Source organism: Lynx rufus, unplaced genomic scaffold (genome assembly GCF_022079265.1).
Source record: "Lynx rufus isolate CCGP_SWC_20201006 ecotype Redwood Valley unplaced genomic scaffold, mLynRuf1.p SCAF_28, whole genome shotgun sequence".
Taxonomy (NCBI): Eukaryota; Metazoa; Chordata; class Mammalia; order Carnivora; family Felidae; genus Lynx; species Lynx rufus.
In genome coordinates, this window is record NW_025814843.1 from 4156917 (window position 1) to 4175544 (window position 18628).

At 53.5% G+C, this 18628-nt stretch overlaps 1 protein-coding gene across 1 annotated transcript in view; it reads left to right on the top strand.

The window, feature by feature from the left end:
- The first annotated feature begins 327 nt into the window (after positions 1-327).
- The window catches only part of PMP22 (peripheral myelin protein 22), a 29253-nt gene continuing 10952 nt past the window's right edge, over positions 328-18628 (top strand). Inside the window, exons 1-3 of the mRNA XM_047089905.1 lie at positions 328-421; positions 2190-2301; positions 3663-3762. Of these exons, the coding sequence (XP_046945861.1) occupies positions 2224-2301; positions 3663-3762 (178 nt within the window). The 5' untranslated portion in view covers positions 328-421; positions 2190-2223. The remainder of the gene's footprint in view (positions 422-2189; positions 2302-3662; positions 3763-18628) is intronic.

The following is an 18628-nucleotide window of genomic DNA, read 5'->3' on the forward strand; positions in this document are numbered from 1 at the left end:
AGTTTATTGGCCGACACTTGGTCTCCAGGAGCTCGGGGAGCCAGAGGAAGCGGAGGTGAGAAAGCTCAGCCGCCGGCTAGTAGCGAGTAAAAGTCCCAGCGGTTTTGCAGTGATCGACTTTCTCCCGAGGCGGATTGAAGGCCGAGTAACCGTCTCCCGCCCTCCCTCCCTCCTGCCCTCTCTCCTCCCCCGAGTCCCGCCCCCCTGCACACGCTGACCCAGGGACACACCCTACTGCAGCGACGCAGACAGGGCGTTGTTCCCGTTAAAGGGGAACGCCGGGAGCCTCCCTCTGGCCCCTCGCTTCGCGCGCGCAGCCCCGCAGCGCAGCTGTCTTCGGGGACGCCAGCCGCCGAGCCAGCCGCGCCGAGTTTGTGCCGGAGGCCACTTGGAGGATCGGGGACAACTATCCCTTTGGGCCGTAAGTGCTTTGGTAGGGACAAGTGGAGGAGATGGAGGAGAAACGTGGGCATCTTCCGTCGATGGTGCCAGAAAGCGCGGAGCAGGCGCGGGCACTGGGCTGGCCAGGCCCGCGAGCTGTCTTTCCGAGCTCGGACAGGCGGACCACCGTCTGGCTCGTCTGGTTCTTGCGGGGCTTGTAGGGACACCGTGTGGCCTTGCCTTATGGTCCCTAAGTCGTAAGGGGCGCGGGTGGCGGTGTGGGGATATGCGGCAAGGGCTGAGCACTTTGGGTCTCGCTGGAGACGCGCCTACTTGGGGACTCATTGGCAAAGCAGTCCCTGCGGTGGACCCCGGAGATGGGGCTGCTGGCCCCCCGTGGTCCCCCCATTTCTAGCCATAGACCCGATTATCCTTCTCTTGTCCCTCCCGGCTCTAGGAGCCGTTGGATTTAATTTAAACCGTCTGGGAGACAATCCGAAGGCCGTGCTCATTTCTTCCCGTACATTCCAGGGGTTCCTTGGACTGTGCTGCTTAGGGAGAGCAGCGGAGGGGCCTGGTATTGGGTGCTTTTAAAACGGAGCTATTGAAACGTGGTCTGCCCTGGCTCAAGGCCCTGTGCTGAGACGGTGCCCCCAAATGCAGCTGGGCTCCCACAGCCATAGTACCCTCTAACGGGTCACCCCGGTCTCCATTTCCCCCCAAGAGCTGTAGAACGAGGGGCTAGGACCACATAGCTGCGTGGGGGAAGCTGTCCTGCCGGCTCTGGCGGGTTGCGGTTCTCCTGGGACTCAGCCCTCCACCCTCCGCCTCTCCTTCCCACCGGACATCTGCCGCCACCCCCCCCTCCCCGCCACCCCCCCCCCCTCCGTGCAGGCTCCTGGGCGCGCGTCCCGGCGCGCCGAGGCCGAACCGGGTCGTGTCTCGGCTCCGCGTGCCGGGGGCGCAGCCGGGACCGGGGAGAACCGGCGAGAGGCCAGCCCGGGAGCGCAGGGCCCGGCCCGCAGGGGCTGCGGCGGGAGGGGATTGGGGGGGGGGGTGAAGCGCGCGGTGGGCGGGAAGCGCAGGGGTCCGGCCACTCTCTGGGCCTTTCTTTCCTGCCCACACTCCCCCGGCTCTGCGCCTCCTCTCCGGAGCCGCCGGGGTGGACGCCAGGCTGAGCCGGGGCCAGGACGGCTCCCCGGCGCTGGCAGAACCCGGTGGAAACTTGGGAGACTAACGGACCGCGGAGCGCACCGGGCCTGGGAAACCAGCTCCCCGCCACGCGCTCTCCCTCGCAGCGTGCCGCTGGCGTCCCCGGGCCTCCGGCAGAAATCGGGGCGCCCACGCGCGGACCCCCGACCGCCACCCCGTCGGGAAAGGGGGCTCTCTCCTCCTCCTGCCTCCTTCCCCACGTGGGGCTGTGCTCCGGGGGCAACCCCGGGTGGGTGGAGGTGTGCCGTGGTCTCCGCTGGTCATTCTGGGAAGAGCTCTCCTCCCGGGGTGACTTAGACGTGCGTACCCCCTCGTTTCGTCCCCGAAGCAAGAGCTGTCGTGTGGCCGGCGGGCCCCCCGCGGGCTGCCGGGCGGGGATGCTGCGGCCGGCTGCTGCCCTCTCTCGGCCGGCCGCCGGGAGGCGTGCGGGCGCCGCGACCCGGGCCGGGCGCGCAGCCAGGCCCCTGCATTCCGCCGGCGTGGGGACCCTCCCTCCGCGCGCTCCTCCTCCCTCCCTCCCTCCCTCGCTCGCTCGCCAGCCAGCCCGGGCCAGTTGGTTGGGCCTCACGTCCAGCTTCGGCTCTCTTTCCCGGCAGGCAGGAACTCCGCTGAGCACAACCAGCCGCCAGAATGCTCCTCTTGTTGCTGGGCATCATCGTCCTCCACGTCGCAGTGCTCGTGCTGCTCTTCGTCTCCACGATCGTCAGCGTGAGTGCCCGGCGGGCAGCGGGGAGGTGGGCGCGGGCGGGGCACCCGGACCCCCTCCCCCCCCCCCCCCCCCACCGCCCAGGGCTCGGGCCTCCCGGGCGGCGATTCCTCCAGGTCCGCGCCGCGTCGTGATTTGCAAACGACGTGAAAGTCTCGGGCGGCCCCCGGGGCGTTTTTGCAGTTTCTGGCAGGCTGCCCCCTTTCAGTTGTTTGGAGAAAACCCGAGCAGATTCAGGGGTAGGAGGGAGGCGATCGCCAGACTAGGTGAGCGGCGCAGGCCTCCATTTAAGCCAAATAATTTCAGTGCAGAGACCTCAGGGTTTCCCGACCTTCATTTGATAAAATTGCAGGGTTGGGTTTTTTTTTTTTGTTTTTTTTTTTTTTTGCGCCGTAGGTTCCTTGAGGAAGGAAGTGGAGTATTTATGAAGGTTTGTTTTTCTCCACATGTCATGGAACACCCTTTAGGGCTGGAAATGGGAAGGTTAAAATAGGCTCTTCCGGAAAAGAGTTCACAGCCCCCGGTCTGCTTTGTGATGTGGGCATAGCACCTTCCACTCTAAAGCTTCCTCTGTATCAACACAGAGCGTGCGTGGGGAAGGGGCAGAGAGAGAGAGAGAGAGGGAGACACAGAACCCCAAGCAGGCCCCAGGCTCTGAGCTGTCAGCACAGAACCCGACGCGGGGCTGGAAGTCAGGAACCTTGAGAGCCAAAGTCAGACGCTTAACCGGCTGAGCCACCCAGGCGCCCCCACTGTGGTTTTAACTTCTTAACTGAGGCGTATCCCAGACGTGATATTCTTGTCCGTTTCCAAGGTTGAGAAATATGTCAGAGTGAGAGATTGTGATGTTGGGGATCTGTGGATTGTTTCATCGTTTGTAAGCATTTTTACAACCTCTTAATCTTGTGGGATTGATAGGAATTAGGAGCCAGGAGACAGGCTCAGAGAGGCAGTAGCTTGGGGGAGCGACACCCAGGAGATCCGGGGTGAGGAGAGCCGGCTTGAATGCAGGCGTCCTGGCTTGAGTTCATGGCTCCTTCTGCTATAGGACATACTTCTGCACGTATTAGCTTGTGTGCGTGTGTGTGTGTGTGTGTGTGTGTGTGAGTGAACTTTTCTGTTCACAAAGTGCTTTTCATTTGTGAAACGCTGGCCCTCCGCCCAACACCATGTCTGAGCCCGACCCCCACCTCTCTCCTTTCCCCAGTGTGACTGTGGCCTCTGGCCGGGCCACCCTGGGCAGGGCAGGGGCAGGCCAGGTAGACGGGCGGATGAGGCCGCTCTTGCCTTCCCTTCCCCTTTCTCTCCCCTTCCCTTCGCTCCTCACCACCCTGTCTGATCGAAGATGTCTGGTTCTTTCTAGCAATGGATCGTGGGTAATGGACATGCAACCGACCTCTGGCAGAATTGTAGCACCTCTTCTTCTGGAAACGTCCACCACTGCTACTCATCGTCAGCAAATGGTGAGACTGGGTCTTTGCTCCGTATTTCTCAGTCCAGACCTGGAAACCCTTGTTCTTGGAAGACGCAGCTCAAAAGTTGTTGCTGGGGTGGGGCAGAATGCAATAGGGGACCGGGAACCCGAGACAGGAGAAGGGCAGAAGTTTCCCTGACTAACCTAAGACCCCGGCTCTCATTGCACATGATCTCTCCCCGGAAAGATGCCCTAGAAAGCACAGTGCTTCTTGTCAGCAAAGAAACGTGGGCACAGATAAGCCATAAATGTGGCACCATGGCAAGACCTTAGGCAGACCCAGTTGGGTCTTCTGACCCCACTGGTATCCTTGCTTTGGTGGCTGTCTCTATCCAGAAAGGTCCTGCCACTTCCTGTTTCAGTGACGGTCCCAGGGGGTAGTTGGGCCAGCTTTTGGTCCCCCGTTGGCAAGACTGCTTTTCGAGGTCGTGGGCCTCAGTGGTGATGCCATTTGGCATTCCAACCTTTGGGTGTTTCCTTGCGGCAAGATGGCGACTCAAAGCTATTTGCAAAAGGCTAAACGCAAGCCTAGGGGGACCAACTGTGTTTCTCCTTTGTCCTCGGTATCATTGCTTGTGAGATATTTGAAGCGGGGCTTACTTGGATTCCAGTTAAGGGATAATTGGCAGTGAGGGACCCTCTAGACACCTCCTGTACTCAGAGGAGGGCTCAGACGCAGGGGCCCCCCGCGTCTTTGGATGCGGAGAGGCAGCGGTAAATGGGGTGCCTTCTCTGGGGTGGCTGGGTGCTGTTGAGTGTCACTGTGGACCCTGAAAGGGACCCTAGTGCTTGGTGTTGAGGACATCGTGGGCTGGGCTTGGCATGGGCCCGTGCTCCAAAGGATACGTCCCCAGCCTGGAGAGGGAAGTCGCTGTAGGATTTGACAAAGCTTTCCTGACATCCCGGGTTTTAAAAGACCGAGCAAGGACAGCCTCCGTTGTTGCTGAAGCTACTCATGATCTAGTATTTCCGTTGGAGATGTTACAACTGCTGACAGAGACCAGTTTGGGTCCAGCTCAATAAATCAGGCAGGGAAGGGGCCCTCCGCTCTGGCTTTTGCACGGTGCACAAGCTTTGTGCCCCTGCGGGCTCCGCACCTAGTAACCCCCAAGCTATCACTGAAGCGTTGCAAACCCACATCTCGAACCTCTGTATGAAGAGAAACTTCTAGAACACTTACGGGGCAGTGTCTGTGGGGGAAGGATCGGCGAGGAGTAGAAAACCCTGCTTTATGTTTTCGCTTTCCCCGGGGGCGGGGGGTGGGGCGAAAACAGAAAGGCCTCCGTCCCCATGGACGTGAGCAGCCCCGAATCTTTTCTCGGATGAAAAACATCCTAGACGGGGCGCAGCGCGTTTGCATGGTGAGTTGACAGCCGAGTAACTGAAATGAAATACTCGTGCATGCCTGAGAATGCGGTGACAGCCCTGTTTGCCCCCAAAGCCACAACATCCGGTGCCCCCCGCCCCCCCCCCCCAGGATCTGGCTCAAGTTCTCTGAAGACTCCAGATGGGTGGCGCCCCCGCTCACTACTGACACCTGGTGGTCACCAGTGGTGACGCGGCCCCAGAGAGTGGTTTTTCCCCAGGCCTCCCCAGGCGTCAAATGCCACTCGGGGTTGGCGTGAAATCCTGGACTCTGAGGTCCGGACGGGGGCAGAGGCTCAGCTGTCTAGACTGCGCTCCAGCCGTGCATGGGAAGGAGGGCAGCCTTCACCTCGAGGCCGGTTACTGACCCCTGGTGCTGCACTTGACCTGGTTGTGAATGGCTGTCATCTCCGGCCAGCAGCCCATCTCGTGTTATTTTCAGCAGGTCCCTTCTCGTCTCTCAATTGGCTCCTGATGTGCCAAGCTCGCCTCTTGGGTCCGTCGACGACAGCTTTGGGGTCTTTCGCGTGGGTTCCAAGTCCACGCGGTCGCTTTCCAAGGGTCACCCGGGAGCCTGCCTTCTCCCCTGCGCCTGCCTTCTCAGATGTTTTGAGGGATTTGGGCTTCTTCGAAGTTAGACGTTTCCATGGAAGCTTCCCCAGTAGTTGTTATCTCCGCTGACGGCTCTCCGGCCGGTCAGCCTGGGTTACGACTTCAGCTCTGACCAGGGGCGGGGGGGATCCTCTGGGCCTCCTGTGCTTTGCCGATCGAGTTTAACAATTTCCGAGGCAAACCACAGACACAAAAATCTGCAGTTGCAAACATTAGACTGCCTTGACGAATGAACTGAGGTGTGCGCTTGTGCTCAGGCTGTTCCAAACATCCTCTGGGATGAGGTCCTCCAAAGTGATTTGTTACCGAGAGCGACAAATCGCGAAGTATGTTACGGGCGCGTTAGGTGAAAACGTGTCGGTTGACCTGACTGGCTGGCTTTTACCGAAGGGACTTGAGTTTGTACGTGCGGGGCCCCGGGCATGACATCTGCCCCTCGTTTTCTGTGTGAACGGTGCCCCCTGCCGCGTGAACCTCATGGAGGTCAACCAGCTGGGTTGTATAGTCTGAGGGAGAAGTCTTAGATCTTTCCCTCAAGCTACCCCTTGTTATGAGAAGTGGTTTTAGCCGTCTTACCTGCCTTCTCATTTTCTGAATTCGTTTCCATACCTTCTGGGTTCATCCTTAACTTGGCTGCAGGTGGGGGGCGGGAAGAACCTTAGGGGGGGCCTGTTCATCATGACCTTGTATTGACGGCCTCTCCGGGCCCAGGGAATACGAGCCCTTGGAAATGGTGGACCTTGCCCTTGAGGGGCCTGAGCCTCTCTGAGGAGCCAGCAGATAAGTGTGTGTGTGTGTGGGGGGCGGGGGGTGAATCACTGGGAAGGCAGCATAGGCCAGATGCCCAAGGAGTGGGGGCAGGCAGACAGCGCCAGAGTTCAAGGGAGGAAGTCTCGTGTGGGAGGTGGAATCTGATCCATCCTCCAGAGGATGGGCAGGATTTAAATAAATACAGGCAAGGAGGAGGATATCCCTACCAAGGCAATGACGTGACCCACAGCAAGGGGACAGCAGTGCAGGGGACGTGTTGGATCCGTCGGCTAGTATTCGGATGAGGATTAAAATTGACTGCGATGTAACAGCACCTCTTCAAGTGGCCGTGGCTTCCTTAAGACGGTTTCCTTTCTCTCGGGAAGTCGGCGGCCTGAGAAGAGAGAGCTACGGCGCTTTCGTGAAGTTGTCAGAGACCCAGGCACTTTCTAGCTCTTTCCTTTGCTCTCTCTTGAATGTGGTCCTCATCCTCATGGTCGCAAGGGCTGCCGATGCTCCAGCCATCTCATCCAGGCTTCAAGCGATAGGGCGGAGAAAGGAGGAGGAGAATGTGCGCCCTTCCCTTTCCATGAAATGTCTCCAGAGAGACCTCACTCACACTGCTGCGTGTGTTCTTTTACAGGAACTTAGTCACACAGCCACACCTAGTTACCAGGGAGGCTGAGGATGTAGTCACTTGGCCTCATGGGAAGCATGGCTTCTCGATTCCTAGAAATTTAACAGCAAGCACTCCCCGTAAGCCTGGCTTGAAACACTTCTCTCCGGGGCTGTGACCTTTCCCCCCTCTGTACCCTGTCATACTCTTTACCATAGCTCCACTGGGTCCTAGGCAGTTTCTGGGCAGAGCCCCGTTATTTTAGGATTATTCAAATATTTCCTCCTTCCTGTATCCTGGGCTCTAAGAGCCGCACCGGCCGTTCTCAGAGAGATCCATATTGGAAAGCGTGCGACCTTTGGGCTTTCCTCTTGTTCTCCCCACCTCCAGTCCCTAAGTCTCCTCGTTTCATCATGTCTCTCGGATCTGTGTTTCCTTCCAGCCTGGACTCCTCTCCTGACCTTCCAGACCTGCATATGCAGCCTCCTTCTAGACGGTTCCACTGGGATGTCTCAGGGGCATCCCCGAACCAGTCAGTCTCCATTCTCCTCCACCAAATCTACCTCTTGGACAATTCCTAGTATTTTAGAGAATGCTGCTAATGTCTGCAGCCCGTGTGGATGTATTTCCTTCTGGTTCCTGGCTGTTTCCTTGCGGGTCACCACGCCTGCAGGACTTATCAGAGCCACTGAGGCTGCCCCCTAACCCGTCACCTTGCTTATTTCTTTATAACTCAGTTTTCACACCCAATCCAGGGTGATATTTTAAAAAAATACCAAGCCGGCCCTGTCACTCTCGATCTCAAGCCTTTCAGAGGGCCCCTCCTTGGCCTTAAACTTCAGATGGAAATCTTTACTAAATCCCATAGGAATCTACCTGAATGGACCCATTCCCTTGAAACCTCATGTCCTGGAATTTTCTGCCTTCTCTTAGTTCCTTGATCATGAACTTCCCACCTCCGGCCCCCCCCCCCCCCGCCTTTCTCCCTTCCCCTGTTTTTTCGTGTGCAGCTACTCCCTGGCTGCCTGCCCCATACCAGATACTGTTGTAGACAGCAAGGATGTAAGAATGAACAAAAGCTTGCATTTTACTGGGCAAAACAGCCAATAAGCATGAATAAATTTGGGGGCAGGGATGGGAACTACAACGAGAACGAAAACAGGGTAATGTGTAACGAGGGAAGGGAGGCGTCGTGCGGGCGTGACCCCTTGGGGGTGACCGGGAGTCCGCCACAGGAGCATCTGGGGCCGATTCGAGGCAGAGGGGACCATCTCGTGTAGGAAAGGGGCCTGGCAGCATTGAGGGACAGAGGGCAGGCCTATCTGGTCCTTCTAGAGCCTAATAAACAGTTTGGCGCCTATAAGTGCATTTGTAAATTTTTTTTTTGATGTTTATTATTTTTTTTTTGAGAGAGAGAGAGAGAGAGAGAGACAGGCAGGGCATGAGCAGGGGAGGGGCAGAGAGAGAGAGAGAGGGAGACACAGAATCCAAAACAGGCTCCAGGCTCCGAACTGTCAGCACAGAGCCCGACTCGGGGCTCGAACTCACGGACCGTGAGACCGTGACCTGAGCCGAAACCAAGAGTCGGACGCGTAACCGACTGAGCCACCCGGGTGCCCCGTGTGTGTGCAGTTTGAAAGAAGGGGCCCATGCTCGACACGAAAGCATGAAGGCAAAAAGTCAGGCCCTCCTGCAGTCTGTCCCCCGGAGCCTCCGTCGTCCCCTCCGGTGTATAAGGAAGGACGCCACACACAGGTGCCCCCGTTTGCCAGTGACCCCGGGCTGGCCTCCTGCACCAGAGTGTGGGCTGGGGCCAGGATCGCAAGCTAAGAAAATGAGCCCTCGATGCTTTTCCTTTCCCTTCCAAGCATCGACGGCCACAATAAATTCGTGGCAGTCAAGCTCGTGGGCGGCATTCGATGGATGCTTTGCATTGAGAATTAGAACAATCTAAGCCTCGCCAGTCTCCGAGGCCCCCCCCAGCCTGAGCCTCTCGGGGGCACTCGTTCTCTGGGTCTTTTCGACGATTCCAGACCTATCCATCTGGTGGCATCGTCATTCCGGCGGGGGCATCGGACCATTTCCTCGTCTGCGGCTCGGTGCTTGGGCAGATTTTAGAGGACACCGGAGGCCCTCTGCCCTTACGGGGTCGTGTTTTGCAATTTAAAATCTTTGTGGCTCCGTGGACCAACCCACAATCTCTGCCCAAGTAATGGCTCTTGCTTTTACAGGCCCGTGTGGGTTGTTGCCAAGGCCCTGGCGGGACAGGGAGGGGTCGGGGGGGGGGGAGGTGGGGAGGTGGTGCCGTAATGCTGATGTTTCAGCCCCCGGAGCTCCCCGTCGGCCACCAGCATCCAGGAGTTAATTCCGAATGCGTGTGCAAACCCGCGCCTGAGCCACGTGGCCCTTGACGCTCACAGTCTTCGCTTCTGGAGAAAAAATTTAAGTTGCGTTCCCAGGATTTCCGCAGGGTCGAGAAGGCGTCTCTCTTGCCTCTGGGGAGCAGGGCCTGGCCGTACTGTGGCGCGAGGTTGTGGGCGTGGGTTTTCGGTGCCCCAGAGAAGGATGTCTGGCGAGAAGCCTCCGGAGCGTGTCATCCATCGTGGGCACGCACGGGCACTCCCAGTGTTGGGCAGGACTTGGGAGATCAAGTCCGCCCCTCTCCCGCCGCACCTCACTTCAGGCCCCACTCGCATCCTGCCCGCGATGGGGAACTCACTACCTTTCAAGAGAACCTCTTGCATTTTCCAAGCGCTGACAGCAGCATCCTTTCATTTAGTTTTTGAACGTGCCGAGCACATCCTGTGTATCAGGCGCTGGTCCACAAACCAGCCCCACAGACCGAACCAGAGAGACCACGTCTCTGTTTTAGTGGGGCGCACGGGTCCTTGGGGGAGGCACAGAATAGACAATAAACGAGGGCGGGGAGTGGAAAGGACCCTGTAGGAGACGGGATGGTGGCCTCGAGAGTCACCCACGGTGGGGGAGGCTGGTTACGGAAAGGCCTCTTTCTTGCCCTCTCGTGGACAGACTTCAAGACCGGAGGGGCCTGTCACGTGAAGGACCACAGGGAGAATATTCCAGGAGGTCATGGCCAGGGGGCAAGACCCTGAGGCGGGGAGGAGTCCGGCGTGACTGAGCGTGCTGGCTGGACGAAGGGGAGTGAGGTGATGGGGGGAGAGGGGCTTGGGGGGCCCCAGAGGCCACAGACTGAGAAGGACAAGTGAGACACCATTGAAAGATCTTAAGCAGAAGAGGGGCGGGATTCGATTTGTGTTTCGAGGGCTCAGGCTGGCCGTTAGGTTGACAGTAGGGATTGGCGGCCAGGCACTGGGATCCAGAAGTCTGTAGCTCATGGCAGAGGGCCGGGCTGGAAGGTTCTTCAAGTACCGCCTGTAGACGGCAGGCACCCAGCCTCTCCTTGTCCCTCTGGAGCTGGGGCGGTGCGCGGGCTTGCCAGGTGGGCGGGCAGAGAATCGGGGAAGCTCACACCGTGCTCCCTCTTCCCTGTCCGGCTTCCGTGAATTTAAACCTACAGAAAGGCCGTAGGGTCGTTTAAATCGCGCGAGAGAGTTCAAACACGCCATTGACCCTCTCCGCACCCCTCCCCGTGTGTGTCGAAGTTGAAAACCCAGTAGCCTGGGCATCTTGCCTTTTGTCTGCACCGGGCCTGCCTCTGACCAACTGGGAATCTGGGGCAGGCGCCCTGGGTGCCGAATGGAGTGAGCACGGAAAGGCAGCTACCACGTCGTGTCCCAGAGCGTCTTCACGTTCCGGGTATACTTGTGACATGGTGGGGGAGTGTCCAGAGTGGAGGTGACCTTTGAGCTGGGCCTGGGACGTTGGGGAGAATTTCAGTAGGCGTGCAGGGGAGAGAAGGACGTCGTGCTAGGTGACGGAGGGCCATTACCGCGATTGATGGGGTAGGGGCTCTGTTCTAGCTCTTGACCGCCACGATGCTTGGCCTTTTCGAAAAGGCTTTAGGAATCAAAAGGTGAGGCGGCTTCTGGCTATTATTTTGCAGAGAAAGCCTTTCAGACCCAGAGATGCTGCAAACAACCCGGGCATCCCCCTCACCCCTTACACACTCCTGGCTAATAGGAGACTACAGCTCGCGCACAATGCCTTTCTGTCCCCCTGCTGCCATTTTCTCTGGCCAAACCCAACATTTCCAAGTGGTCTGCTGTAAAAAAAAAAAAAAAAAAAATTTCTAATAAGTCCATTGGAAAAATCGGAGAAACACTAAAAGCTAAGGGCTGCTTCTTTGATGGCAAGAATTCTCTTAGCCTTTAACGTAGGTTGTAATTAACATCCGAGGGGGGAGATTAACGTACTTGACCGTGGAACCCGTCCCTTGTTTCTGTTTTTTTAGTCAACCGGTGGGTAAGTGGTCCCACAACAATTCTCTTTTTTTTTTCCTTTTAATATTTATTTATTTATTTTGAGAGAGGGGGAGAGGCAGAAAGAGAGAGAGGGAGACAGAGCACAATAATTCCTCGAGGGACACAGCCTAGCCTCACCTGATCCCGCAGTTTCCAGACTTTTCCAGCCGGAGCATTTTCCAAAGGAAACCTAAGTTGCCTTAAGTGTTTGCAGGTATCCTCTGTGCCATATTACGTTCCCTTTTGGAGCCCAAGGTCTCGTTAGCAGAATGAAACTGTGGTCTCAGACCCCAGTTTGAGTGGTTCCTCTGTCCACCCCTGAGCCAGTTAATGAGACTTAAGCAGGAACACCTTGACCCGAAGTTTCTTTCCACCTGCCTGACATGGGCGTGTCCGCTAGTTTGCTCTAATTAACAGGCCCCCACGATTCCGTATTGGGCGGTTCTGTATCCTCTTGTGTGGGTGTAGACCCCCTCCCCCTGCCCGCCAGGGTGTAGACCTACGTGGGGGGCCGTGCAGGTGCTCCAGCGGGTGGGTGAAGCCTTAAGGGCAAAGGCCACGTTGTTCAGGATAGAGGCCCCTCGGCGTCTCAGCTATTCCTGGAGTGGCATTCATAGTGACAAATGAGGAAAATGGCAATTTGTGTGGTGGCCGTGGGCGGGGCGGTCTGAGGGCGCAGAGCCCGGCCTTGTTGGTCACGTGCTGTTGCAAACAGCCCAGCCGTATGCCCAGGTGTGCACGTGCCTGTCGCATCTCTTGCATTTGGGATTTAGCCCCTCTGGTGGCTTCTTTCTTGGAGGCTTTGTTTCTTTCACGGCCTCCCCGGGGTGTGCTCTGACTTTCCCTCAGCTGTCTGTCCTCTCCCTTCCAAGAAAACCTGTTCCCTCGATGGAAACAGAAAGCGTTTGTGCCTCGCTCAGAGAGGGACCCCGGGGGGGGGGCGGGGGGCAGGGGACGAGAGGGGCAGGGGACTGACTCTGTGCCGGTAATGAAAGCCGCAGAAGGGCCCAGATGATCTGGTGCTTTGAAAAGCGCCTCATCCTTTCTGAGCCCGTAACTCACTGGACTCCAGGCCCCGGCTAAGAATACAGCTGCGGGGGCAGATGTATTTCCTTCATTGCTTAGCTGCCCCGGCGGCAGGAATCTGACCTTGAAGCGAGCTTTGATCGCGGAGTAACTCAAGCTTGCCCTTCTCTGCCGGGGACGCTGGGTCGGCCTGCCTCCGCGGCCCACATCCGCAACCTGTCCAAAAGCTCTTGGACGCGGCACTCTCATTAGAACAAGGTCTCCAAAGAGTTTTTAGGGCTTTGAATCCCTGTGCTCTGCCCCAAACGCTGTCGCCGGAGTTCTGCCAGGATTTACCGGGTATCCACTTGGGGGCCAGCCACCGAGTGAGGAAGACCGTGGGTGCCCAACGTGGGCTCAACTTGCAGTTTGAGAGACAGCGTGTCCCCGCGCTGGGGCCGGGATGGGGGTGCGGATCTGTCACTTGGCCTGTTGGCCTGACGTTAGGCGTGCTCCGTATAAATCAGGCTTTCTGTCTGACATCGATCCGTCATCGATAGCTCTGTGCCTTATACCAGACGTCCCTCCACCCTAAGCATGATTTCCCGTACGTCTGATTGGCTTTGCGATAGCAGCGCTTGGCCACGTAGAGGCTGCGGGCCGGACCTGGCCCACCGCTCCCTGATTTTGTACGTAAGGCCTCGTCGGATGAAACGTACACATTGGCCAAGACCGATTTGGTGCTGAGATGGCTGAGCCCGATGGTTGCTGCCGAGACCGTACGTGTGACCTGCAAAGCCAACAATATCGACCGTCTGACTCTTTACAAATAGTCTGCGGAACTCTGAGCTGAAAGTGAGATATTCTGGAGTGATGTCAACGTCGTTCCAGGATACTTTGGAGTTCTGGTTGGTCCCCTAATAAAATGGCTGGTGTGAGCCCTGTGGTCCCCCCCTTATCGTGACTGGAGTCACCCGGATGGAGGTACCCCCAGAACCCTGGAACAGTCTGTAAATGCTTACTTACCCTGATCTTCAACATCAGCTTTTTTTTTTTTTTTAAGTTTATATATTTATTTTGCGAGAGAGCATGAGTTGGGTAGGGGCCAGAGAGAGCATGAGTAGGGGAGGGGCCAGAGACAGCATGAGTAGGGTAGGGGCAGAGAGAGTGTGAGTAGAGTAGGGGGCAGAAAGAGCATGAGTAGGGTAGGGGCAGAGAGAGCATGAGTAGAGTAGGGGGCAGAGAGAGCGTGAGTAGGGTAGGGGCCAGAGACAGCATGAGTAGGGTAGGGGCAGAGAGAGCGTGAGCAGAGTAGGGGGCAGAGAGAGCGTGAGTAGGGTAGGGGCAGAAACAGAGGGAGAGAGAATTCTAAGCAGGTTCTGTGCTGCCAGCACAAAGCCCGACATGGGGCTTGAACTCATAAACCATGAGCTCATGACCTGAGCCGAGATCAGGAGTCAGACGCTTAACTGACTGAGCCACTCAGGCGGCCCAACATCGGCTTTTTAAATCGGGTTATTTGTATCGTCCTTTGACAGACCTTTTATATCAGCTTGTTTGATCCTTGCGACCGCTCTACGAGATTGTACGTCATGTTAGAGAAGAGAAATTCAGAGCCCCAAACATGGCAAGTGGTAGGGAAGGGGGCGGTCAGCGGAAGCGGGTGACAGAGCCGTCCCCTGGGCCTCTGTAACTGGACTGAATGGCCGCTGGGTGGTCAGGCTTCATATATCCTCATAGAGGATCGGACACCTGCCATGCCAGCAGCATAGATACCTGCTCTCCATTACTGTCGCCGTGGGTCTAGCCCAGTCCAGATGAAGGACTCTGGGTCTGGACCAATGTACGGTGAACTTCAGAATCCCCTCAGGACATCGTCGGCTTCCTTTGGAACAATACTGACAGGGCTCTCGAACCTTCAGCCGGCCTGTTTGGGGCTGGAACGCAAACTTCTCCCTCCTGGCTCAGCGCTGTTTTTTCCCTTCTGTCAACATGTGGCTTCTGATTTGATGGCATTTGAAGAAAGGTGAAGTCCCTTTACTCTTTGCAGGTGGAAAACCGGTCCTGTCCAGATTCCAGCCATTCTTTGCGTTTCGGAATCCTCACTTATTGGGGCCTGCGAGGTTTTCTTTACCTTCTGATCTTTTAAATTAGTTTCAGTTTATTCAAAGATGACATGAGAGTATTCTCCGTATTCAAAATAAGCCAACTGATAGAGATCATTTAAAAAATAGCTTTCATGGTTATTTATTTTTGAGAGAGCGAGAGAAAGAGACAGAGCACGAGTGGGGGGGGGACAGAGAGAGAAGGGTACAGAAGACATGAAGTGGGCTACCTGCTGACGGATTCTGAGCTAATTCTACAGCTCAGAGCCCGACACGGGGCTCGAACTCACGAACCGTGAGATCGTGACCTGAGCTGAAGTCGGACGTCTAACCTACTGAACCACCCGGGCGCCCCCAAAACGGTACAGACCTTGACAGAAGACCAGACTCTTCTCCATTCCAGCTCTAGTTCCTGGGGGCAATCATTGATATCAATCTGGCACGTCCTTGGCTCTTTTTTCAGTGAACACACACACACACACACACACACACACACAGTCACGCATGTGCATGCGCATTTACGCATAGAGTGTTTTGGTGTGTATTTACACAATGACATCACGTCGTGTATATACCTGAGTCTTTTCGTTGTCTTGAGGGCTTTTCAGTGGTTATTCATTTTCTAACTCATGATTTTTTAACTGTTGCAAAACATTCCATTGCAAGGATTTACCTTAATTTATTTCCACTCCGAAGAGTGGTACCACAGTGAGCATCCTTATTCATTTCTCTTGGAGCCTATGTTTAAATGTTTATCCGGGGTGTAGTGATTAAACCGTGGGGTCGTGGTATTGGCATTTAAAGTTTTATTTTTTATTTTTGTTTTAAATTTTTATTTATTTACTTTGAGAGAGAGAGAGAGAGAGAGAGAGAGAGGGCACACGTCAGGGAGGGGCATACAGAGGGGGAGAGAGAAAATCCCAAGCAGGCTCCGTCCACATTATCAGCACAGAGCCCAATGCAGGGCTCAGTCCCACAAACAGTGAGATCATGACCTGAGCCAAAATCAAGAGTCGGACGCTCAACCGACTGAGCCACCCAGGCACCCTGACATTTAAAAATTCAAATGGATTCTGCCCAATTGCTGGGCACAGAACAATTATTATATTATCATCCCTCTGAACGGTATACAGACGTCTCTCTCATACATGCACTCTGTTGACATTATCAATCGTCTTGATTTCAGCCAGTGTGATAGGTAAACATTGGCATCCCATCCCTTCTGGATTTCACTTGTGTTTTCCTGGTTGCTAATGAAGTTGAGCACCATCAAATATGTTTATTGGCTGTTCGTATTTCTCTCTTGTGAATCGCGTGTCTCCGTGGCTTTATAATTCTACACTGAGCCTTTTGATGCCTCTGGAATTGAATTTTGTGGATGATGTGAGTTAGAGATCTACTTGGGTGTTTTGACAAATGGATGGCCAACACCGCTTGGTATCTGTTCTGTCCTTTCCCTACTGAGTTGTATGTTGTGTTTATTATGTACTAAATTCACAGGTGTACTCTCAAAGTCTGAATTCTGTCCTGTTGTTTTATTTTTCTTTCATGGCTAATACCACATTGTTTGAGCTGCTAAAACTTTATAATATAAGTATAATATAAGCTTGTAGCATAAGCTATATAGTGTAATCTAATATAAATATAGTAACATAAAAATATATATTATATAATTTATGGTTATAATCATACTATGTATACATATATAAAAATACATGTATATATGTTGTATATACATATATATATAATATATGTTTGATATCTGGTAGGTGATGTTCTGCCTCATTGTTTTTTTTGCCTCTTTTTGTTTTTTCCTGTTGTTTTTGTGTTTGGTTCAACATGTTTTGCCTCTTGTTGCTCTATTGTCCTTTAGATAAGTTGTTAAAGCACGTGTCACCTTCTGGCTGGGATATTATTTAGGATAATATTGAACTTGTAGATTGCTTTGGGGAAAAGCGGCATCTTTATGACTTTGAGTGTTTCTGTCTGGGGACATAATATGTTTCTGTGTCTTTAGCACGTCTTCTGTGTGATTTAGTAAAATTTGTCTGCCTTATTGATTCCAATAGAACATGGATTCCCCATGTTCTTTGGATTCCCCAAAGAACATGATTCTTTAGTCAATTGTATTTTTGTCATTTTTAAATTCTATTAATCTCTGCCCTTCTCAGTAATGAGCCCATTGCTTCTGGATTCATTATTCCTTTTCTAATTTCTTGAGTTGAAAGTTCATTCTTTGTCATTATTTTTTATTGTTTAGTAATTGTTCTCAGGGTGTCCATTAAATGCTAAGTATTGCTTGGGCCACCCGCCTATAGATTTGTCACGTAGTACAGCGGCAATCCTTGCTGAAGAAAGTTTTGGTTTTTGTCTCGATTTCTCTGTCCAAATACCATTTTTTAAATTTCCAACGTTATCTTGGCCAGTTTGTTTTTAATTTCTACTTTGTGTTTGCCTCAAGTTGTGCCGGTATGACTTCTGCTTCCTTTGAAATTTATTGAGATTTTTTTATGCCTGATACGGAGTGTGTAAGACTGTTCCTCGTGCGTTTGAAAATAATTCACGGTCTTTGTTATCTGGATGCAAATTTTCTATATATCTACTAAGTTGAATTTGTTAACCCTGTTATGAATAATCTCTCTGCTTCTGTGTTTTTGTTTTCGTTTTTTGCTAGTTGATTTATCTGTTCTGAGAGAAGTGTGCCAAAGTCTTTCACCGTGATTGTGACTTTGTCAATATCTTCTCGTATTCCAATTATCTTTTGCTTTATACATTTTCCAGGATGTGTTATTATATGCATAAAGGTTTATGACTGCCATTTCCTTATGGTAAACTGGATCTTTCTTCACTAGGAAGTATCTCTCTTTGGCCCCTTTCATCTTTTTCAACTTACTTATTTATTAAAGTTTATTTGTTTGAGAGAGAGAGAGAACGCGTGTGTGCCTGCGCAAGCGGGGAAGGGACAGAGAGAGTCGGGGAGAAAGAGAATCCCAAGCAGGTTCCGTACTGTCAGTGTGTGGAGCCCGATGTAGGGCTTGAACTCGTGAACTGTGAGATCATGACCTGAGCAGAAATCAAGAGCCGGACGCTTCAACTGAGATACCCAGGCACCCCTCAACTTTTTCAATTTAAATTCTGTTTTTTTTTTTTTCTGCTGCTATGATTACTATAATTGCTTTCTTTTTGTTAATATTTGCCTGGAGCCTCTTTTAAAAATCTTTTGATTTTTCTACCATTGTTTGTTTGGGATGTATCTCTTGTCTCAGACTATAGACAGGAATTAATGTAATTCAAGGTGAAATTCTGTGTCAGTGAGGGACTCGAACCCATTCACATGTATTGTGATTGGTGATTTGACTGGACTATCTTCATGTATGTCATTTATTTATTGTACTTATGATTGAAAAGCTTCTTCTTCAACTCCGTATCTCCCAGAGCCAACCTGAGAGCTGGGCTCGCAGCAATAGATGTTCAACAAATGCTCATCGAGTAACACCTTCCTTGACCCCTGGATTCTGATCTGATTTGACCACGTACCGGCAGAAGCCCCCCATTGTAATGGGGTTGGGACTAACGCTCAAATTATTGGTAAAAGAAGTTCTCAAGAAGGCTTTAAGTTCCCTTTTTAATTCTAAGGGATCTTTCCTCTTCGTGTAGATTTAATGTCAATGATTTGAGGTCTTCTCGAAGTGTGAGGTCTGTTGTTAGGGGCTGGTGGGGGGTAAAGATTTCAGAACTGGGGGAGGAAATCCAGAGTACTGTTTGCATCAGCCATGCTCCCTGGGAGGGAAACTGAAGAACGTTTCCCAGCAAAACTGAATCACTGTTTTCAGTTCTGGATTTGGGTCTCACGTATCTTTGTGTTTCCAGACTCACCTACCAGAGTCCCGGATAATTGGCTTACTCTCGAAAAGACAGTATTCCGGCAACATTAACTTCATGGCAGGCTCACCTAGAGGGACTGAATATGCTGGAGAAAGATGGCACCCAACCCGGGACATCTTTTTCTTACCTGAGTTG